Source organism: Salmo trutta, chromosome 17 (genome assembly GCF_901001165.1).
Source record: "Salmo trutta chromosome 17, fSalTru1.1, whole genome shotgun sequence".
Taxonomy (NCBI): domain Eukaryota; kingdom Metazoa; phylum Chordata; class Actinopteri; order Salmoniformes; family Salmonidae; genus Salmo; species Salmo trutta.
The window spans coordinates 6,946,523-6,971,153 of NC_042973.1; the positions used below are offsets into that span (position 1 = coordinate 6,946,523).

The 24,631-nt window shown below is 45.3% G+C and overlaps 1 protein-coding gene across 1 annotated transcript in view; it reads left to right on the forward strand.

Annotated features, from left to right (window-relative positions):
• Positions 1-1,479: 1,479 nt before the first annotated feature.
• Positions 1,480-24,631, forward strand: part of nmur1a (neuromedin U receptor 1a) — a 34,326-nt gene continuing 11,174 nt past the window's right edge. Inside the window, exons 1-2 of the mRNA XM_029695474.1 lie at positions 1,480-1,726; positions 13,192-14,104. Of these exons, the coding sequence (XP_029551334.1) occupies positions 13,210-14,104 (895 nt within the window). The 5' untranslated portion in view covers positions 1,480-1,726; positions 13,192-13,209. The remainder of the gene's footprint in view (positions 1,727-13,191; positions 14,105-24,631) is intronic.

The window sequence follows — 24,631 nt, forward strand, 5'->3', positions numbered from 1 at the left end:
CTGCACAGGTTCTGTCAGACCTGGGCTCTGACCGTTAACCTAAAAGAAAGGAAAGGAGAGAGAGGAAGGAGAGAGAGGAAGGAGAGAGAGAGAGAGGGAGAGAGGAAGGCGAGAGAGAGAGAGAGAGAGAGAGAGAGAGAGAGAGAGAGAGAGCGAGAGAAAGGAGAGAGAGGGGAAGGAGAGAGAGAGAGGAAGGAGAGAGAGGAGAAAGGAGAGAGAGAGAGCCGGGGAGAGGGAAGGAGAGAGAGAGGAAAGAGAGAGAGAGAGAAAGAGAGAGGAGAAAGGAGAGAGAGAGAAGGAGAGAGAGAGAGAAAGAGAGGGAGAGGAAGGTGAGAGAGAGAGGTAGGAGAGAGAGGAAGGAGAGAGAGAAGAAGGAGCGAGAGGGAGAGAAGGAGAGAGGAGAGAGATAGCGAGGAATTATGAGGAGAGAAAGAGAGAGGATAGAAAGGACAGAGAGGAGAGAGAGAAAGGAGAAAGAGGAAGGAGAGAGAGGGAGAGAGGAGAGAGATAGAGAGGAGAAAGAGAGGAAGGAAAAAGAGGGAGGAGAAGGGAGAGAGAGGGAGAGGAAGGAGAGAGAGGAGAGAAAGGACAGAGAGAAAGGACAGAGAGGAAGGAAAGAGAGGAAGGAGAGAGAGGGAGAGAGGAAGGAGAGAGGAGAGAGAAGAAAGGAGAGAGAGAGAAGAAAGGAGAGAGAGAGAGAGTAAGGAGAGAGGAGAAAGAGAGAGGGAGAAGAAGGAGAGCGAGAGAGAGAGGAAGGGGAGCGAGAGAGGAAAGAGAGAGAGGGAGAGAGGAAGGAGAGAGAGAGAGAGGACAGAGAGAGAGGAGAAAGGAGAGAGAGAGAGAGCTGGGGGAGAGGAAGGAGAGAGAGAGGAAAGAGAGAGAGAGAGAGAGAGAGGAGAAAGGAGAGAGAGGAGAAAGGAGAGAGAGAAGGAGAGAGAAAGAAAGAGGGAGAGGAATGAGAGAGAGAGGAAGGAGAGAGAGGAAGAGCGGAAAGAGAAATGAGCGAGATAGGGAGGAAGGAGAGAGGAGAAAGAGAGAGGAAGGAGAGAGAGATGGAGAAAGGAAAGAAGACAGAGAAAGAAAGGAGAGAGGAAGGAGAGAGATAAGGATAGAGAGGAGAAAGGAGAGAGAGGAAGGAGAGTGAGGAATGAGAGAAAGGAGAGTGAGATAGAGAGAGAGGAAGGAGAGAGAGAGGGAGAGAGAAAGGAGAAAGAGAGAGAGAGGGGAATGAGATAGGGAGAGAGGAAGGAGAGAGGAGAGGGAGATAGAGTGGAAGGAGAAAGAGAGAGTGGAAGGAGAAAGAGAGAGTGGAAGGACAGAGGAGAAAGAGGAAGGAGAGAGAGATGGAGGAGGGAAAGGAGAGAGAGAGGGGGGGAAGGAGAGAGAGGAAGGAGAGAGGAAGGAGAGAGAGAGATAGAAAGAGAGAAAGAGAGGAAGGACAGAGAGGAAGGAGAGAGAGAGAGATAGAAAGAAAGAGAGAGAGAGAGAGGAAGAACAGAGAGGAAGGAGAGAGAGTGAGAGCGCACCGGGGGAGTATATTCACCGAGTGGCAGACTGAAAGGACAGTTACTGAAAGAGCGCTCACAAACAGGGACTTAATACCAACTGACCAGCAGGATTTCACTCTGTAGGAAATTACTGAATAAGAGCTGTAGAGCCTTTACTCAAGAAGATACTTTTGTGACATCAGAGGAACATAAGGTGGGAAAAGCAGAACAATTAGGAGGTAAGACTATTCTTGCTGAGAAACTTACATAGATGTATTTTCTTAGACTTTTTCAAATGTATTTAGAAGTTTTTACAGATGTCAGCATGATGACATTTGTAGAGATGTTTTGTGTCAAAATTATGGTACATTAATACAGTATAAATGGTACATTAATTCAGTATAAATATATCAATGTTTACTGTGATACAAAAAATATATTTCATACATTATTCATAGCTTTAATTGTATGCCACATTATTCATTACGTTATTTCATCAGAGCTTTAATAAAACCAGCCATGGCATTACAATTAATACATGATGACATCATATCAAGATCCCATGCCCTTTACAAACTGACAACAGTTTCTTCAAGGATAAATGTAAAAAAAAAAAAAAAAAAACATTGCCTTGAACTGAAAGCTGAAAGGTTTTGCTGATTTTGGTTTTTTGATTCAATTAGTCAACCGTTCACCCCAGGGTACAGTACAGTTAAGTCAAGCTCACTGTGACAACTACTGTATTATTACTGGTAAATGTGAAATGATGTTTTCCTAACCAAGTCAGCAGTCTGTCAATTCACTTGATCTTTTGAGCACACACACAAAGTCTTGAAATGCAATCCAGAATTTGTACAGCTACTAATGTTACCGTGTCACATCTCTCAGCAGTTATTTTAGTCCCGGAATTCAGGGTTTTACTACTATTAGATTGGACTGGATTTCAGCCTAGTTCAATGCTTCTGATGATCAAACCGTTCAGTGATATCTAAACTATTCTGTTGATTTAGGAGCCAAAAGTACCTATAGCCCCTCTGATCACTGCACTTTGTAGCACTTGTTGACTATAGCACTATTTCTTTGTCGGTTTTAAGGGCTTGTAAGCAAGCATTACACGGTAAGGTCTACCTACACCTGTTGTATTGTGCGCATGTTACAAATAACGTTTGATTTGAAATATCACCTTGCCTTCTCCGGACAAGCTTTTTTCCGGATGCCCCAAACAATCGGAAAGGGGATTCATCGGAGAAAATGACTTTACCCCAGTCCTCAGCAGTCCAATCCCTGTGTCACGGCTGTTTGAATGAGCGGACCAAGATGCAGCGTTTTCGTAGTTCCACATGTTTTATTAAATCAGTGAAGCCGAATGCAACAATTAACACTTTAAGTAAATACTAAACAACAAACCGTGACGCTGGAGGAACATAAACCTCACGAAGAACAATCACCCACAAACACCTGTGGGACAAACCTAAACTTAAATAGGACCTCCAATTAGAGACAACGACAACCTGCTGCCTCTAATTGGAGGTCATGCCAAATAACACCAACATAGAAATACAAACCTAGAACCAAAACATAGACATACAAAAACCAGACAAACACCCCCTGTCACGCCCTGACCTAATCTACCATAGAAAATAACACTCACTATGGTCAGGACGTGACACCCTGTACCTTTTGCAGATTATCAGTCTGTCCCTGATGTTTTTCCTGGAGAAAAGTGGCTTCTTTGCTGCCTTTCTTGACACCAGGTGCAGTGCAGATGCACTCACACCTGCCTGCTGCCATTCCTGAGTAAGCTCTGTACTGGGTGTGACCCGATCCCGCAGCTGATTCAACTTTAGGAGACAGTCCTGGCGCTTGCTGGACTTTCTTGGGCGCCCTGAAGCCTTCTTCACATCAATTGAACCGCTCTCCTTGAAGTTCTTGATGATCCGATAAATGGTTGATTTAGGTGCAATCTTACTGGCAGCAATATCCTTGCCTGTGAAGCCCTTTTTGTGCAAAGCAATGATGACGGCACGTGTTTCCTTGCAGGTAACCGTGATTGACAGAGGAAGAACAATGATTCAAAGCACCACCCTCCTTTTGAATCTTCCAGTCTGTTATTTGAACTCAATCAGCATGACAGAGTGATCTCCAGCCTTGTCCTCGTCAACACTCACACCTGTGTTAACAAAAGAATCACTGACATGATGTCAGCTGGTCTTTTTGTGTCAGGGCTGAACTGCGGTGTAAATGTTTTTGGGGGATTCAGTTAATTTGCATGGCAAAGAGGGACTTTGCAATTAATTACAATTCATCTGATCACTTCATAACATTCTGGAGTATATGCAAATTGCCATCATACAAACTGAGACAGCAGACTTTGTGAAAATTAATATTTATGTCATTCTCAAAACTTTTGGCCATGACTGTAGATGTGGGTGTTTGGTAAATTATATTTTTAAACAAAATATGAATGGAGTGCCTTTTTTAGCTGAGCATGGGAAAGGATGTTGAGCACTCCATGAACCATGAGTGGGATTTCCAACTTCTCAACTGTACTCACATACTCTGGTTGGAATGGTGTGGTGTATGCTAATTATAAAAAATATTCATGCCATTAGACTGCTGATTGGCCCTCTCCTGTCAATGACCCAACATGACATCATGTTCTATGAGGAAATGGCAAGCATTTTTCTAAGCGGTCTGTTTGAGATACAAGTTTGAGGTGGGGTTTTTGAAGTGTTTTTTGTTTTTCCTCCAAACTATACGTTGGCCACAAATACAACTATTGGACGAGTCAACTGCATTATTTGGGAATGAGTTCACAGAGTATGAACTTTTCACTGGACAGTTACTTAAAACCTCCAACCAACAAGGCAAAGTGTAAAAAGTGCAAAAACAGTGACAACCATCAAATGTATACAAACAGGCTTCGTGAAATAACACGAGAGAAAAAACACGCAAGCCTAGTGCGTACAAAAACACTTATCACACAAACAATCTTACACAAAGACATGAGGGGGAACAGAGGAATAAATAGCTGTAAATTGATTGGGGAATGAAAACCAGGTGTGCAGGGAACAAGACAAAACAAATGGATACATGAAAAATGGAGCGGCGATGGCTAGAAAGCCGGTGACGTCGACCGCCGAACGCTGCCCGAACAAGGAGAGGAGCCGACTTCGGCGGAAGTCGTGACAGTACCCCCTCCCCTGATGCGCGGCTTCAGCGGTGCGTCGACACCGGCCTCGGGGATGGGGGCGACCCGGAGGGCAAGGCACGAGAGGAGGAACTCCCGCAGCAGTTCAGGGTACAATACATCTGCCACCGGAACCTTGCACCTCTCCTCCGGACTGTAACCCTCCCACTCCACGAGGTACTGAAGGCCCCTCGCCCGACGCCTCAAATCCAGGATGGAACGGACGGAGTACGCCAGGGCCCCATCGATGTCCAGAGGGGGTGGAGGAACCTCCCGCACCTCTGACTCCTGGAGCGGACCAACCACCACCGGCCTGAGGAGAGACACATGGAATGAGGGGTTAATATGGTAATTGGGGGGAAGCTGTAACCTGAAACATACCTCGTTCACTCTCCTCAGGACTTCAGCTTCTGGCAGGTCAGGCGGAGGGGCAGGTTTCGGGTCGAGAGCCAGACCCTGTCCCCCGGTGCGAACACCGGGGTCTCACTGCGGTGACGGTCTGCGCTGGTCTTTTGGCGCAGCGCGGCCTGCTGGAGGTGACCATGGGCGGCTTCCCAGGTCTTCTCCGCGCGTCTGAACCAATCGTCCACCGCAGGAGCCTCGGTCTGACTCTGATGCCACGGTGCCAGAACCGGCTGGTACCCCAATACACACTGAAAGGGGGAGAGGTTAGTGGAGGAGTGGCGGAGCGAGTTCTGCGCCATCTCTGCCCTGGGCACGAACGCCTCCCACTCCCCCGGCTGGTCCTGGCAATAGGACCGCAGAAACCTGCCCACATCCTGGTTCACTCTTTCCACCTGCCCATTACTCTCAGGGTGGAAATCCGAGGTGAGGCTGATCGAGACCCCCAGACGTTCCATGAACGCCCTCCAGACTCTCGAAGTGAACTGGGGACCTCGATCAGACACTAAATCCTCAGGCACCCCGTAGTGCCGGAAGACGTGTGTAAACAGGGCCTCCGCAGTCTGTAGGGCCGTAGGGAGACCGGGCAGAGGGAAGAGACGACAGGACTTGAGAAATGATCCACAACGACTAGGATCGTGGTGTTTCCCTGTGAGGGAGGAAGATCCGTTAGAAAATCTACCGACAGGTGTGACCAAGGCCGTTGTGGAACGGGTAAGGGATGTAGCTTACCTCTGGGCAGGTGTCTAGGAGCCTTACACTGGGCGCACACCGAGCAGGAGGAAACATAAACCCTCACGTCCCGAGCCAAGGTGGGCCACCAGTACTTCCCAGACAGACAGCGCACCGTCTGACCGATCCCCGGATGACCAGAGGAGGGTGACGTGTGGGCCCAATAGATCAACTGGTCACGGACAGCAGACGGAACGCACTGACGCCCGATGGGACACTGGAGTAGAGCGGGCCTGTACGCAACGCCTGCTCAATGTCTGCGTCCAGCTCCCACACGACCTGCGCTACCAGGCAGGAGGCCGGGAGAATGGGAATCTGATCCATGGGCCGCTCCTCTGTGTCATACAGCCGGGACAGTGCATCTGCTTTCACACATGGCCAGCAGCATACAACCCTGCATCCCACTGCTGGCTTGCTTCTGAAGCTAAACAGGGTTGGTCCTGGTCAGTCCCTGGATGGGAGACCCGATGCTGCTGGAAGTGGTGTTGGAGGGCCAGTAGGAGGCACTCTTTCCTCTGGTCTAAAAAAAATATCCCAATGCCCCTGGGCAGTGATTGGGAACTCTGCCCTGTGTAGGGTAACGTCTTTCGGATGAGACGTTAAACGGGTGTCCTGACTCTCTGAGGTCATTAAAGATCCCATGGCACTTATCGTAAGAGTAGGGCTGTTAACCCTGGTGTTCTGGCTAAATTCCCAAGCTGTCCAGCATACCATCATGGTCACCTAATCATCCCCAGCTTACAATTGGCTCATTCATCCCCCTCCTCTCCCCTGTAACTATTCCCCAGGTCATTGCTGTAAATGAGAATGTGTTCTCAGTCAACTTACCTGGTTAAATAACGGTAAAATAAACATTCTGGGAACCTGGTCTGTAGGACAGGGTAAACACAAACTGGGTAAAGAACATGGCCCACCTTGCCTGATGAGGATTCAGTCTCCTAGCTGCCTGGATGTACTCCAGGTTGCGGTGGTCAGTCCAGATGAGGAAAGGGTGTTTAGCCCCCTCAAGCCAATGTCTCCACGGCTTCACAGCCAACAGCTCCCGGTCCCCCACATCATATTTCCACTCTGCCGGGCTGAGCTTCTTTGAGAAGAAAGCACAGGGGCGGAGCTTCGGTGGCGTGCCCGAGCACGGCTCCGATGCCAGCCTCCACTATGAATGCCAAAGAGGGATCCGGATGGGCCAGCACGGGAGCCGAGGTAAACAGAGCTCTTAGGTGCCCAAAAGCCCTGTCCGCCTCAACCGACCTCTGCAGATGTACAGGACCCCCCTTCAGCAGTGAGGTAATGGGAGCAGCCACCTGTCCAAATCTCCGGTAGTAATTGGCAAACCCTAAAAATTGCTGCACCTCCTTTACTGTGTTGGGAGTTGGCCAATAATGCACGGCTGCAATGCGGCCACTCTCCATCTCCACCCCTGATGTGGAAATGCAATACCCTAGGAAGGAGATGGCATGCTGAAAGAACAGGCATTTCTCAGCCTTGATGTACAGGTCACGCTCCAACAGTCGTCCAAGTACCTTGCGCACCAAGGACAGATGCTCGGCACGTGTAGCGGCGCATATCAGAATGTCATCGATATACACCACTACACCCTGCCCGTGCAGGTCCCTGAAAATCTTGTCTACGAAGGATTGGAAGACTGATGGAGCATTCATCAACCCATACGGCATGACGAGGTACCCATAATGCCCTGAGGTAAATGCCGTCTTCCACTCGTCTCCCTCCCGGATACACACCAGGTTGTACGCACTCCTGAGATCCAGTTTAGTGAAGAAGTGCACCCTGTGCATTGACTCCATCGCCGTGGCGATAAGAGGTACCTCACCGTGATTTGATTGAGACCTCTATAGTCAATGCACGGGCGCAGACCTCCATCCTTCTTCTTCACAAAAAAGAAACTCGAGGAGGCGGGTGAAATGGAGGACCGAATGTACCCCTGACGCAGGGATTCGGAGACATATGTCTCCATAGCTACCATCTCCGCCTGTGACAGGGGATACACGTGACTCTTGGGAAGTGCAGCGTCTACCAGGAGATTTATCGCACAATCGCCCCGTCGATGGGGTGGTAATTGAGTCGCCTTCTTTTTACAGAAGGCGAGAGCCAAATCAGCATATTCTGGGGGAATGCGCACGGTGGAGACCTGGTCTGGACTTTCCATCGTGGTAGCACCAACGGAAACCCCTACACACCTCCCCGAGCACTCTTGCGACCACCCCGTTGCCAGGAAATGGTGGGGTTGTGACGAGCCAACCAGAGAAGGCCTAGTACCATGGGAAACGCAGGAGAGTCAATGAGAAAGAGACTGATTCTCTCCTCGTGACCCCCCCTGTGTCTCCATGGCCAGGGAGATGGTGGCTTCCCTGATTAGCCCGGACCCTAATGGTCGACTATCCAGAGCGTGAACCAGGAAAGGTCTAACCACAGGAATAATGGGGATCCCTAAACTGAGAGCTAACGCTCTGTTGATAAAATTCCCAGCTGCGCCTGAATCGACGAGCGCCTTATGCTGGGAATGCGGGGAAAACTCAGGGAAACAAACAGGTACAAACAGGTGGACAACAGAGGACTCTGGATGAGAGTGGTGCAGACTCACCTGGGGTGATGCCAGAGTGCCCTGCCTGCTGCCTCGACTCCCAGAGGGACCAACCCGGCACCGACCGGCAGTGTGCCCTCTGCGGCCACAGATGGTGCACGTGAAGGCCCCTCCTCCAGCCTCCCTACGTGCAGCCCCTCCCAACTCCATGGGCACCGGAGCGGGAGTGCTGGGAGATGGAACTGACAGAGCCCCCTCAGGATGTCCACGGGTGACCAGCAGGTTATCCAACCGGATGGACAGATTCACCAGTTGGTCAAAGGTGATGGTGGCATCCCTGCAGGCCAACTCCCGTCAAACATCCTCGCGCAGGCTGCATCGATAGTGGTCGATGAGGACCCTGTCGTTCCATACTGCTCCGGCGGCCAAGGTCCGGAACTCCAGCACAAACTCCTGTGCGCTCCTCGTCCCCTGCCTCAAATGGAAGAGTCGTTCCCCCGCCGCTCTACCTTCGGGTGGATTGTCAAAGATGGCCCGGAAGCGGCGGGTGAACTCCTTGAAGTGGTCTAACGCCGCGTCTTCCTCTCCCCACACGCCGTTTGCCCACTCCAGAGCTCTCCCCGAGAGTCATGAGACGAGGGCGGACACTCTCTCCCTTCCTGAGGGAGCTGGGGAACGGTGGCCAGGTATAGGTCCAGTTGTAAGAGGAACCCCTGGCACTGTGCGGCCGTCCCATCATACTCCCTGGGAAGGGAGAGACGCATCCCACTGGAGCTGGATCTGGACGGGACGGGTAGAGGTAACCCCGGTTGCGATGGTCGAGGCGCTGGAGAGACTTTCTGTCTCTCCCAGCGGTCCATGGTCTGGATAACGCGATCCATCATGGCACCGAGATGATGTAGCATTGCCGTGTGTTCCTGGACACGCTCCTCACTCCTCTGACCGGGGTACCTGCTCCTGCTGACTCGATGGTGGGAGTAAGATTCTGCCAGGCGTGTGCATACTTGTAGTGAAGTCAGGTGCAGGAGAGCAGAGAATTGTGAACAGGCGCACACTTTATTTCGGCAGGAGAGAATATAGACATCCAAAAAAGAAGAATATAGGCGTCCAAAAAACCTCCAACCAACAAGGCAAAGTGTAAAAAGCGCAAAAACAGTCACAACCATCAAATGTATACCATCAAAAAACACGCAAATGTATACCATCAAAAAACACGCAAGCCTAGTGCGTACAAAAACACTTATCACACAAACAATCTTACACAAAGACATGAGGGGGAACAGAGGAATAAATACATGTAGACTGATTGGGGAATGAAAACCAGGTGTGCAGGGAACAAGACAAAACAAATGGATACATGAAAAATGGAGCGGCATTGGCTAGAAAGCCGGTGACGTCGACCGCCGAATGCCGCCCGAACAAGGAGAGGAGCCGACTTCGGCGGAAGTCATGACAAAGGTGAATGAAAGGCACGAGAAACTTGAATGGAATAATTCATGCGACAAAGTTGGTCAGATTTGTCTTCTCTTATCATCAAAAGCCTATAGGATACAACCCACAGAACATACTGTACATATTCATGGAAAACATGTTATTGCTCTAAATCTTGTTTGCTCTGGAGTTTTGCACAGCTTTGTGTTTGTCCTGAGCCGTTGGAGCCTGCCTCTCTTCTTAGCTTTTTATCTACTAAGACAGTAATGTCAACGAATTTACAGTATAAAATATGAAACATGAAGACATCACTCTTTTATGATGCTGGATTCTCCGGACACACTAAGTGAAACATCTGGTAGCCTGATGGACACTGCTCTGTTGTCTCCTCTTTTGTCTCCTCTGTGGCGCCCAGGCAATCTTGTGTCTGTCAACAGCAGCAGCAAGCAATAAGGGCTTGTTAGAGGCATGATGGAAATGTTGTAATGTAATTGAAATGCCAAGGACAATTGACATGGCCATGGTTTGGCTGAATTGGCAGCCAGCTAACTTTCTTCTCCAGCCTGGTTCCTCACAATGTGCTGCTGATAGAATGCATATGATTCCCTGCAAGAGAGGGGGAAACTCATTAAACTAGCTAATGTAAATGTATAGCCTATTACAGTCAAGATGAACACAGTGCACTAGTGAGATGTTGTCTGTTGCGTACATAAAGGAGTCTGTTTTTTTTAAGTAGTTTTCTATTTTCTTCATTTTCTTGCAGATTAAAGAACAGAAACTCATTAACATTAACATAAGTTCTGTCCGAGTTTCATGTTTTTTTTCTCAAACGCCTAAAACCAAATCATTCATGTCTAATCGGATGTTAATTAATTATTTAATGGGATCGTGGACATGTGGACTCTCTCTTCGACGTCTGTTCACCATGTCCTTAATCTTCCTCTGTTTATACCCGTCTCCTCCCTCTCTTTGATGTCGTCCTCTTTAGGCATCACTCAAACGCATTGGATTAACTTCCCTTGGGTTGTCATTTTTGATGATGGACTTTCCTTGATCAGATATGAGCCACTGCAGGGGGATCGTATGTTTGTTTAGCTCCTTGCTATGACTTGTCAATATGGAGCCAACTCCAAACCCCCCCGCCCCCCCACCAGCTATTAACAAGTGTATTATATTATATTGTATACATTATATACTGTAGATTGGCCGGCTCCTAGATGGAGCGAGTCTCTATGATCCTTTCTAGAATGTCATATGACATCTATTGCCTGGCGCTGACCTCAAAGGCATTTACGTCACCATCAGATGACGTTCAGAGACACCCCTGAGTGCCGTTAACTTTGGTGGTTTGTGCTCATCTGGCAAGCCGTTCAAAACCAATATACCAAGGAAGAGTAGTGGAAAAAGCTGGGGTGAGTGTCAGGTGCATGGTGCAGGGATCACAGTCACGCTCCGTTGGGCTTCCATCAAGCCCACATGTATTGACACAGATGAGACTTGGATAGCTGTTGTTGTCCAAGCAGTTGATTGCGAGTTGTTGGCCCGACCACCCGAACACTTACAGCTCATTTGTATCCAATGAACTCACATGCTGATAATGTAGTGCAATTACTGACTAATATACTTTAATGCCAGACCTGGTTTGGATCAAAGCACCTTGTTATCCTTGCACTCTGAAAACATTATGGGTTAAAAACAACCCAGCGCTGGGTAAATAATGGACAGAACAAACATTGGGTTATATTTGACCCAGCCAGTTGGGTCACTTAGTTGGATTATTGAGCTATGATCCATCGGGTCAGATCAGAAGACTAGTGTGGCTTAGTACGGCCGTGGCTTTCAGATAGTTATTTTTGGCCACCCGTGAGAGTTCAATGTGCAGTGTACAAACATAACATGAACAGGAAAGACATTTATTCTCACGATGAACAAACATACCTATCTGAAAGTCAAACCCCACATTGTAATATAAACATATAATTGTTTAAATATTATAACAAAGTGGTTACTATCCCAACATTGCGATATGCATTTGCACTTAAGGAACTCATACTCTTGTGTAAGCCTTATTAAAGCTACAAAAGTGTCAGTGCTCAACCTTAACATGTGTTGACAATACAACAGAACAGATTATTAGGAATTACATTCACGGGGTGCCAAAAATTATTATCTGAAAGCCACTTCCCTACTAAGCCACATCTCCAGTGTTCTGATCTGACCCGGTGGATCATAACTCAATAACCCAGCATCAACAACCCAACTTAAAGAAAACAGTGGGTTGTTTGTGACCCAAATGGCTGAGTTCAAATATCTCAATGTGTGTTCTGTCTAATATTTTCCCAAATTGGGTTGTTTCTAACCCAGCATTTTTTGGAGTGTGGACAATGGCCTGATGGCAAACACATAATCAAACAGGCACTATATAAAAAATAAATGTGTTTGCATGATTACTGCTTAAGTAAATTCATTTCCATGTGTCCTATATGTGCTTAGAGTTAAAAAAAAACATTATGCTAGCAGTGTTATTAAAAGTCTTATTGAAAACATTCTGTGAAAGTTTTACGGAAACTTCCAAATAACCTAGAATTTCTTTTCTCAGTGCATTAATAAAAAATTCATGTAACCAGAGTAAAACGTTCTCAGAACATCCCTGCAACCTAAAAATAAACGTTCCCAGAACAGGGAAAATGTTCACATCTGTTCCCAAAACATTTACAAAAACATACGTTCAGGACGTGTATGGCTTCGTTCCCACAACCAATGTGAAACCAAAAACATACGTTCCCACAACTTCCAAGGAACCAAATGTGCTAGCTGTGTCTTTTTTTAATTTAAGATCAACAAAAAGTATAATTCAGTGTAATTTATGTTCATTGGGGCATGGTTTCCCAAACTTGGTCCTGGGGGCCCCACGGGTGCACATAGATATTTTTTGCCCTATTCAAATAACCAATTCACTATCAAGTTTTGCTTATTTGTGTCAGCTGTGTAGTGCTAGGGGGAAACCAAAACGTGCACCCATAGCTGAGTTTGGGAAACCCTGCATTACAGGACAAAGGTAAAGTTTCTCAGAAACGTTAAATCGCTCCCACTGAGCTTTAAACAGCCGGTAATTCGAGTTTAGCCACTCTCAGTTTTCACACTGTCTGTTTATGAAAATCCTTATAGCAAAATGCTGGGAACATTATTCTGTTCAACATTAATAATCACACATTCAGACACTATCAACAGAGGGCAGCTTTTTACGTCCACATATACTAACAACATATTCATTTTGATTTTATATCCTTTTATGATCCTGCACTTTATATTTTACTAAATAACTTTTTGCTTAGTGCAGGGACTCTAACTTGTATTATCACTACAAAAGCATGTTACAGAGAATAAAAAAAATGTTCTTGCGTCTGCAGGCTTCGTATCTCAACAGGATGACATCCAGGTACAACTGCTCCTTCACTGACAGCTGGGACTGCCCACAGGAGGGGATGTGTGGCAACCTGACCCCTGACCTGAACGGCAGCGGGGGACTGGTTGATGCATGCCTGACACAGGAGGAGTACCTAGAGAAGTACCTGGGCCCTCTGCGCTCCTCTGTCTTCCTCCCCGTCTGCCTCACCTACCTGCTCATCTTCCTGGTGGGCGCGTTTGGCAACTTGCTAACCTGCATCGTCATCGCTCGCAACAAGGTTATGCGCACGCCCACCAACTACTACCTGTTCAGCCTCGCCATGTCTGACCTGCTGGTGCTGCTGTTGGGCATGCCACTGGAGCTCTACGAGATGTGGCAGAACTACCCATTCCTCCTGGGCAAGGGCGGCTGCTACTTTAAGACTTTCCTGTTCGAGACGGTCTGCTTCGCCTCCATCCTCAATGTGACGGCGCTCAGCGTGGAACGCTACATCGCTGTGGTGCACCCCCTGCGCGCCAAGTATGTGGTGACACACACACATGCCAAACGGGTCATTATGACCGTGTGGGGGATCTCAGTGCTATGTGCCGTGCCCAACACCAGCCTGCACGGCATCTTTACCCTGCAGTCGGCAGCAGGGGGCACCACCAGGAAGGAAATCCCAGAGTCAGCCATCTGTACGCTGGTCAAGCCCCGCTGGATGTACAACTTGACCATCCAAGTGACCACCCTGCTTTTCTTCATGCTTCCCATGCTGACCATCAGCGCTCTCTACCTACTCATCGGCCTGCAGCTCAAACGTGAGAAGATGCTCCAGGTGATGGAGGCTGAGACAAGCTTAGGGCGCAACAGCTACTGCAACGTCCGCAGTCAGCAGCAGAAAGCCCGGCGACGCCAGGTCACCAAGATGCTGTGTGAGTATTGCTGCTACCTCTTCCACTCCCTCCTCCAACTCCCCCCGGCCCTCCTGACATCCACATAAACGTGTTCATTTATGCTCATCCACAATAGCAGAGGCATGTATCTTGAATTAATTGACCCTCTCCCATCCCAGTAGACTGTTAAGTTTAAAGGGCGACTCCTGTGTGGGCTGGGTTTCTTGGGATGTTATTTATTACACACTTATGAGGTATTTTTGTGATATATTTGTAAACCCGTGAAAAAGCGACAAGCAGGGATGAATTGGGCCTAGCTCAAGACTGAGTTAAGTTGCTTGAGGGAACTTGAACGTAAAGTATGTATGCAACAAGTTTTTTTGCGCAATGAAGTGAGACTGAAGGGAACGTACAACTAAGTTAGTGGATACAATAGAGTAGAGAGTAGAGTAGAGTAGTAGAGTAACTGTTCAAAGCAACTGTTCAAACATTCCCTATTGTACCTTGTTTGTTAAACTCCAGTTGCACTTTTTTTTAACAACTGCAAACCTCAAAAGCATTTTATAAGATAAAAATAAATTGGCGAAAGACAGTGACCATGTCCTTTGTCGATATATTTGTGATTGTGTCCCTCGGGCATTGTAAAGAACAGCAAAAAAACAATGGTTGTGAAATGAACCAAGATAAAGACTCCGGCAAGACGGAGATAGATAAGCCTAAAGACCTGACTAATATGCCCTGTGTAATCTATTTGATGATGTCTGTTTAGCATCTTTATAGCTGTTCATTGAAAATACCCATCATATCCTGTTCTATCCCTTATCATTTCCTTTGGCAAGTTTTTAATATATGCTCTTCAAACAGACTAATCTATTGTAGATGAGATGGGGGGAAAACACTGCTCCGATAAATAAATTCATTAATTTAGCATGGTAGTATTGTTATGACTGTCCGTTTGTCATTCAAAGTAATGTTAAGAAGGTTCTCCAACAAAAATGTTATGTGCAAATTTAGTCGAATCATGACATACACTGAACAAAAATATATGTAAAATGTTGGACCCATGTTTCATGAGCTGAAATAAAAGATCCCAGAAATGTTCCACATGCACAAAAATATTATTTCTCTCAAATTTTTGGAACAAATGTGTTTACACCCTTGTTAGTGAGCATTTGTCCCTTGCCAAGATAATCCATCCACCTGACAGGTGTGACATTATCAAGAAGCTGATTAAACAGCATGATCATTACACAGGTGCACCTTGTGCTGGGGGAAATAAAAGGCCACTCTAAAATGTGCAGCTTTGTCACAGTACAATGCAACAAATGCAATTGGCATGCTGACTGCATGCTGACTGCAATGTCCACCAGAGCTGTTGCCAGATAATTGAATGTTCATTTCTCTACCATAAGTCGCCTCCAACGTCGTTTTGGAGAATTTGGCAGTACGTCCAACCTGCCTCACAACCGCAGACCATGTGTATGGCGTTATGTGGGCGAGCAGTTTGCTGATGTCAACGTTGTGAACAGAGTGCCCCATTGTGACGGTGGGGTTATGGTGTGGGGCAGGCATAAGCTACGGACAATGGACACAATAGAATTTTATCGATACACAGAAATACTGTGACGAGATCCTGAGGCCTATTGTGAGACCCATTTTTAAGGTATCTGTGACCAACAGATGCATATCTGTATTCCCAGTCATGTGAAATCCATAGATTAGGGCCTAATGAATTTATTTCAATTGACTGATTTCCTCAAAATGAACTGTAACTCAGTAAAATCTTTGAAATTGTTGCATGTTGCATTTAGATTTTTGTTCAGTATACTTTACAGCTGTGTTTATATTACAAACATTTGATAATGAGGATGACGATGATGATGAAGAGGACGAAGACGAGGATGAAGATGATGAGGAGGAAGATGATGATGACACGGAGAAGGATGATGAGGATGATGATGACAAGGAGGAAGATGAGGATGATGAGTATGGTGAACAGTAAATGCACGCCATAAAGCTCTAAACTTGGTCCCTTTCAACCAATTTATGTGAACTCAGTGTGGTTTGCTGTATTTTTTTTTGTGCAGTGTGAACACTCCAAAGGAACTCAGACCCATCCTGAAGTGAACCGAACTGAGACCATCTCCAGAGGTGGTGTGAGTTTGGTTCGCTTGAATTCCGCAGTCTTGTTCCCTTTTGTAGGACATGTGAATGCAAAGCTCCCTAGGTTCACTTGTCATTATTCCTGCACCACACACTATTTTATTATTATTTATTCCACCTTTATTTAACCAGGTAGGCCAGTTGAGACCTGGTCAAGATAAAGCAAAGCAGTGCAACAAAAACAACAACACAGAGTTACACATAAACAAACGTACTGTCAACAACACAAAAGAAAATAAAAATATGAAAACATCTATGTACAGTGTGTGCAAATGTAGAAGAGTAGGTAGGTAGGCAATAAATAGGCCCTAGAGGTGAAAATAATTACAATTTAGCATTAATACTGGAGTGATAGATGTACAGATGATGATGTGCAAGTAGAGATACTGGGGTGCAAAAGAGCAAGAGGGTAAGTAATAATATGGGGATGAGGTAGTTGGGTGGGCTGGGTATTTCTAGTTGTCCACATATTCTATGTCAGAACCGTCCAGAGTGGTGATGCTAGTCGGACGGGAGGGTGCGGGCAGCAATCGGTTGAAGAGCATGCACTTAGTTTTGCTAGCATTTAAAAGCAGTTGGAGGCCACGGAAGGAGTGTTGTATGGCGTTGAAGCTCGTTTGGAGGTTTGTTATGACAGTGTCCAAAGAAGGGCCAGATGTATACAGAATGGTGTCGTCTGCGTAGAGGTGGATTACTAGACTATTGCTACATCGCCAGCCCTGACTTAACCTCTCACACTAGACTACTGACATAACCCCTCACACTAGACTAATGTTATAACCCCTCACACTAGACTACTGACATAACCCCTCACACTAGACTACTGACATAACCCCTCACACTAGACTACTGACATAACCCCTCACACTAGACTACTGTTATAACCCCTCACACTAGACTACTGACATAACCCCTCACACTAGACTACTGTTATAACCCCTCACACTAGACTACTGACATAACCCCTCACACTAGACTACTGACATAACCCCTCACACTAGACTACTGACATAACCCCTCACACTAGACTACTGTTATAACCCCTCACACTAGACTACTGACATAACCCCTCACACTAGACTACTGCCATAACCCCTCACACTAGACTACTGACATAACCCCTCACACTAGACTACTGACATAACCCCTCACACTAGACTACTGTTATAACCCCTCACACTAGACTACTGTTATAACCCCTCACACTAGACTACTGTTATAACCCCTCACACTAGACTACTGACATAACCCCTCACACTAGACTACTATTATAACCCCTCACACTAGACTACTGACATAACCCCTCACACTAGACTACTGACATAACCCCTCACCCCTACATTATTTAATCTGCAGTTATTCTATTGCTATTTATTACGTTAATCAAATAGTTCATTGTTAATAGTATCTTCTGATTACAATTCTTATGTCTCATATTTTAACTAAATGCAATCTATTAGCTTCTAAAATGGATGTAGGTATATCTACAGATCCCCATTGCTCTTCCTGGGGTTCAGCAAAATTAAGGCAGTTTATACAATTCTAAAACATTACAATACATTCACAGATTTCACAACCCACTGTGTGCCCTCAGCCCCCTACTGGCTTGTCCTGCACTTTGTAAAAACCCAGAATGCCTGTAGGAAAAAGATCTTGGTTCCTTTCTAAACATAGCAATGTGAATGCAAAGAGGACTCGGACCACAAACTAGGTCAAGTGAATTGGCAAAGAGAGTTGAGTCCTCATTCAAAAGCAGTATGAATACAAAGAGAGTTGAGTCCTCATTCAAAAGCAGTATGAATACAAAGAGAGTTGAGTCCTCATTCAAAAGCAGTATGAATACAAAGAGAGTTGAGTCCTCATTCAAAAGCAGTATGAATACAAAGAGAGTTGAGTCCTCATTCAAAAGCAGTATGAATACAAAGAGAGTTGAGTCCTCATTCAAAAGCAGTATGAATACAAAGAGAGTTGAGTCCTCATTCAAAAGCAGTATGAATACAAAGAGAGTTGAGTCCTCATTCAAAAGCAGTATGAATACAAAGAAAACTGAGTTCTTATGCTCTTTTTTTTACACCAAAATCCACGTTAAAGAGGACTGAGATCGGTTCTTTTAAAGAGGACTACATGTGAAAACACCTCAAACACTGGGAATCTTTTCAACCGTTATCTGCTCCGTGTGTTTACTATCGTTACTATAAAAAAGGTCCCGGGAAAAAAAATACGATTTTAGTGGCACCAGGGGTGCTGTTTATTTGTGTGTGTAATGTGGATTAAATTCAATTAGGTGGGGGAAAAAAGGGTGGTTATGGTGCTTCTGGGAACGTTCCCGAAAGAACTATGAACAAATAGGGATTTTTTTCAACCGAAGAACGAACTCAGCTAAGCTAACAATGTAGTCAACACTGATACATTTATTAAGGTAATATAAAAAGCTGTCACGAATGGGAACCCTTCATTACTCTGGCAGTGTATCCTGCATTTTTTTATTAAAAACAAATCTAATGCAAAATGCTGTTAGCGAATGATGTCTTAAACGCAAGTTTGGAGGAAATCTCACAGCCCATTTACATCTGTGCGTACGCACAGTACAAAACAGCTACAGACTCCTCATCTTAAACAGTGCATTGTTATCACCCGATGAGCTACCAGCGGATCTAGAAAACCTCTGTTTACGACTGATATCGGATCTTTCAGTCTCACTCACAACCCTGGTAAAAGATGCCGTGGACGCGGCCTTGTCTCCCATCGTTACCACCCTGGCCGGAATGCAAACTACAATACAGGAAGGAGCAAGGCACGAAAGTAACAGAGTTGGAGAATGGCTTGTCTGGTTGCAGTGAACGAATTGTTGAGCTAGAAAAATGCTATGAAACTCTAAAAACAGAAAACAAACTATTGTAAGAGAGAGTGGACAAGATTATTGCAAATACACCAGAAGGATCCAGTTAAGTTTATCACCAGGTTTTTCGAGGAGGTCCTGGGCAAAGAATTCTTCACACTCCCTTGGCCTTGGAACAGGCTCACCACCTAGGCCGTGAATTCACTGGAATAGGCAGAGAGATCTCCAAATCACGACCCTTCGTTGTGCGTTTCGATGACTTTCAAGATAAGGATCGCTTCATGCAGAAAGAGAGAGAACATCCAGTGCCTTCGGAAAGTATTCAGGCTTTTTCCACATTTTGTTACTTTTTCCACATTTTGTTACATTACAGCCTTATTCTAAAATTGATAAACTATTTTTTTAATTGACCTTAACCCCACCTTTGGGATGAATTGGAATGCTGACTGCGAGCCAGGCCTAATCGCCCAACATCAGTGCCCGACCTCACTAATGCTCATGGCTGAATGGAAGCAAGTCCCCGCAGCAATGTTCCAACATCTAGTGGAAAGCCTTACCAGAAGTCTGTTATTGCAGGAAAGGGTGGACCAACTCCATATTAATGCCCATGATTTTGGAATGAAATGTTCGATGAGCAGGTGTGGTCATGTAGTGTCGTTAAAAAACCCGACCTACTGACTGCTCTTACCCTAGTCAAAATATCCAATAGGATTCCAATAATAAAAAATCCTATAGAAAATCCTATCAGATTTTGGAACCTATCCTATAGGACAGGCCTGGGCAACTGCAGTCCTCAAGGACCTGATTGGTGTCACAGTTTTGCCCCAGCTAACACACCTGACTCCAATAATCACCTAATCATGATCTTCAGTTAAAAATGCAATTAGTTTAAATCAGCTGTGTTTAGTAAGGATGGGGGAAAAGTGTGACACTCATCAGGCCCCCGAGGACAGGAATTGCCCAGGTCTATGACTACAATAGCACAAGTTCCAAAATCTGATAGGATTTTTCTATTGTATTCTTATATTGGAATCCTATAGGATCCTATAAAATTAAAACCTATTGGATATAATTCCATAGGAGTCCAGTAGGACTGGTTCCAAAATTAACTTGCATCCTTGAATCACTCTCATATTTTGATGGTGTGTTGAAGAAGTTGAGAACCTCAGGGAATTATGTGGTAGCATTTTCCAGTCATCTGGTGATTCTCAGTAACTATACTGTTCTCTTTGAAGTAGAAAGAATAATCAATATAAGTTTAAATATTAGACATGTGTAAACAGAATGAAGGTTGAAGTCCATGTGAGTGTACAAAGCTAGATTAACATCGAATTGACCATTGGACACGTAAAAAAACAGAACGTAAGCAGAATCTGTGTAGATGAGGCAAGGTAAACTAACAAGACGTGACTGCTCTGGGCCATATCTGATCTTGTGAAGGCTACTGGACACGCACATGAGTAATCATACATAGATAACCTCAGCCTGAACTTGTAAAGACCTTTGGACAGGAACATTAGCTAAGGGGTATGCATGTCATGCCACCAATATAATCTATGCCACAATGTCTGAGCCAATAAAAGAATGCAAACTAAGTAAGACAACATGATTCGTAAAATGGAGTGACGATGTTATGTAAGGGTAAAACTGTATAAAAGCCAAGCACTAAGAATGAGGAGGCAGATTTTTTCCATGGAAAGACTCAGCTTCTGTTACTTTTGTAATAAAGTCTAATTGAATTTACAAGCTCCGGTATCTAAGAAGTATTTGATTGAATATTTTTCCACAACAATTATCACTGGTGTGAGTAGGTAAAGATATGTAGATTGTGCTCCGGTGACACATGGGGGAGAGGCTGTTCCTCTGTTTACTGCACTTTAATCTTGATTGCAGTTTAACATACATGTTCAGGTTTCAGTGTGATATTTAGCTGTGAGATTGTCCAATAAAGCTGTATTTATCCAGTTGTAAATTTTGGGGTGCTCTCTGTATAGAAGTTGCTGGTCTCACACCTATATATGGATCTGAGAGTCAAACTATCACTTAAATAACAGCCAACCCTTGTCACTGTTGATCTCCTATGGCGGGTTGTGATTCGTCAAAGTTAAATAACAATGCAACTGATTTGTTCCCTTCTACGTTTCGCCAGCCTCACAAAACTTCCACCCGACGTTCCAGAAGTTCACATGACTGTCTTCAGCAAATTCTCTTCTAACCACTGATATGAAAATGATTATCAGATTCAGTGTGGCCTTTGAATAGTGTTCATTTAAACAGTGCATACACCCCAAACATTTGCCCCCACTCTATTGATTTCAAATTGATATTGTTATGAGTGATTAACAAAATAGTGTTGCGTTTACCTTTTCGTTTTGACCCTCCCTAAACACTTGAAAAAAAAACAAACAAGTGACCCTCCCCTATATCAAAAATAATTATTAAAACCAAGTGGATAGCTGAGAACATGCCTACCATTTACCCTCACTCTTAGGACAGACCAGAGCCTTAGATATGCAGTTTTAGAAAGGGTTCTCCGTTTTTGTAGCCTAACCATTACATGACAAAGTAGCCAGAAGGTTGTGGATTCCCAGACCAGTGTGGACAAGGGTGAAAAGATCTCCATTAAAATAAAATAACTGCATGAATCTAACATCTTAAGTCTGGGTCAGAGAAAACAATTGTCTTTTATAATCGCTTTTCATTCAATTCTACGTCATTTTACATGACTAGAGACAAGCAGAATATTTTAGAATAGCACAACAGAGCATGACAATGAATGAGCGCATGCTGCAGCACCAGACTTTTTGATTTCTATACAGGCTCTTGTTAAAATAGAGGATAGTCTAAGTTTGGAACCGTGGTAGATATGTGGTAGTGGAGTATGGGCCTGAGTGTGTGTTGTGAATTCTGTAATGAATGTATTGTAATGTTTTTAAAATTGTATAACTGCCTTAATTTTGCAGGACCCCAGGAAGAGTAGCTTCTGCCTTGGCAGGAACTAATGGTAATCCATAATAAAACCCAGGAAGAATAGCTGCTGCCTTGGCAGGAACTAATGGGGATCCTTAACAAACCCCAGGAAGAGTAGCTGCTACCTTGGCAGGAACTAATGGGGATCCCTAATAAACCCCAGGAAGAGTAGCTGCTGCCTCGGCAGTAGCTAATGGGGACCCATAATAAATGCAAATACAGTTGTCTATCAACTGTACAATGTGAGCGCAACAGAACCAGTTGTTGAAAACTAGGAAAGTCAGTTAAGAACAAATTCTTATTTACAATGACGGCCTACCCCGGCCAAACCCGGACGACATTGGGCCAATTGTGCCCCCCCCCCCTAAGGGACTCCCAATCACGGCCGGTTGTGATACAGCCTGGAATCAAACCAGGGTCTGTAGTGATGCCTCTAGCACTGAGATGCGGTGCCTTAGACTGCTGCGCCACTCGGGAGCACATCAGCAAGAGCACGGCAGGACAGGGCTCCTGATTGGGATAGCCTATTCATTGCAGTGTGTAATACAGTGTAGCCTAGAATTAAAAAATGGCAGCCGTTTTACGGGCGCCTAAACAATTGTGCTATTATGTGTTTTTTCTTCCGTTATTTGTAACTTATTTTGTACATAATGTTTCTGCCACCGTGTCTTACGGCAATAAAGAACTTCTGATATATCAGGACAGCGATCACTCACCTCGGGTTAGACAAAGATTTTTTCTTCAATAAGCAGGACGCACAGGATGTACTTCAGACACCCGACAAGGCAAAATATCCCCGTCATTGGCAAGAGAAAGAGACGCAGATATAGAGGACACAGGGCGGGGTGCCTGGTAAGGATCCGCCGACGGCGAGTAGGAAATCTGCCCTTACCATCAGTATTACTTGCCAACGTACAATCATTGGACAATAAATTAGATGAGGTACGATCACGAATATCCTACCAACAAAAACTGTAATATCTTATGTTTAACCGAATCGTGGCTGAATGACGACATGTATAATATTCAGCTTGCGGGATATACAGGTTAGATAGAACAGCACACTCTGTTAAGATGAGGGGGCGGACTGTGTATATTTGTAAATAACAGCTGGTGCTCGAAATCTAAGGAAGTCTCTAGATTTTGCCCGCCTGAAGTAGAGTATCTCATGATAAGCTGTAAACCACACTATTTGCCAAGAGAGTTATCTATATTTTTCATGGCTGTTTATTTACCACCACAGACGGATGCTGGCACTAAGATCGCACTCTGTCAGCTGTATAAGGAAATAAGCAAACAGGAAACCGCTCACCCAGAGAAGGCGCTCTTAGTGGCCGGGGACTTTAATGCAGGGAAAATTAAATCAGTTTTACCTCATTTCTATCAACATGTTAAACGTGCAACCAGAGGGAAAAGAAATGTAGATCACCTTTACTCCACACACAGAGAAGCGTATAAAGCTCTCCCTCGCCCTCCATGTGGCAAATCTGACCATAATTCTATCCTCTTGATTCCTGCTTACAAGCAAAAATTAAAGCAGGAAGCACCAGTGACTCGGTCTATAAAAAAGTTGTCAGATGAAGCAGATGCTAAACTAAAGGACTGTTTTGCTAGCACAGACTGGAATATGTTCTGAGATTGTTCTGATGGCATTGCAGAGTACACATCAGTCACTGGCTTTATCAATAAGTGCATCGAGGACGTCATCCCCACAGTGGCTGTACGTTCAGACCCCAACCAGAAACCATGGATTACAGGCAACATTCGCACTGAGTTAAAGGGTAGAGCTGCCTACCCTCTAACCCGGAAGCTTACAAGAAATCCTGCTATGCCCTCCGACAAACCATCAAACAGGCAAAGCGCCAATACAGGACTAAGATTGAATCGTATTAAACCGGCTCCGACGCTCGTCGGATGTGGTAGGGCCTGCAAACTATTACAGACTACAAAAGGGAAGCACAGCCGTGAGCTGCCCAGTGACACGAGCCCTCCAGACGAGCTAAATCACTTCTATGCTCGCTTTGAGGCAAGCAACACTGAGGCATGCATGAGAGCATCAGCTGTTCCGGACGACTGTCTGATCACGCTCTCCATAGCCGATGTAAGACCTTTAAACAAGTCAACATTCACAAGGCCGCGGGGCCAGACAGATTACCAGGACGTGTGCTGGCCAACTGGCAGGTGTCTTCACTGACATTTTCAACATGTACCTGATTGAGTCTGTAATACCAACATGTTTCAAGCAGACCACCATAGTCCCTGTGCCCAAGAACACGAAGGCAACCTGCCTAAATGACTACAGACCCGTAGCACTCACATCCGTAGCCATGAAGTGCTTTGAAAGGCTGGTAATGGCTCACATCAACACCATTATCCCAGAAACACTAGACCCACTCCAATTTGCATAACGCCCAAACAGATGATGCAATCTCTATTGCATTCCACACTGCACTTTCCCACCTGGACAAAAGGAACACCTACGTGAGAATGCTATTCATTGACTGCAGCTCAGCAGTCAACACCTTAGTACCCTCAAAGCTCACCACTAAGCTAAGGATCCTGGGACTAAACAACTCCCTCTGCAACTGGATCCT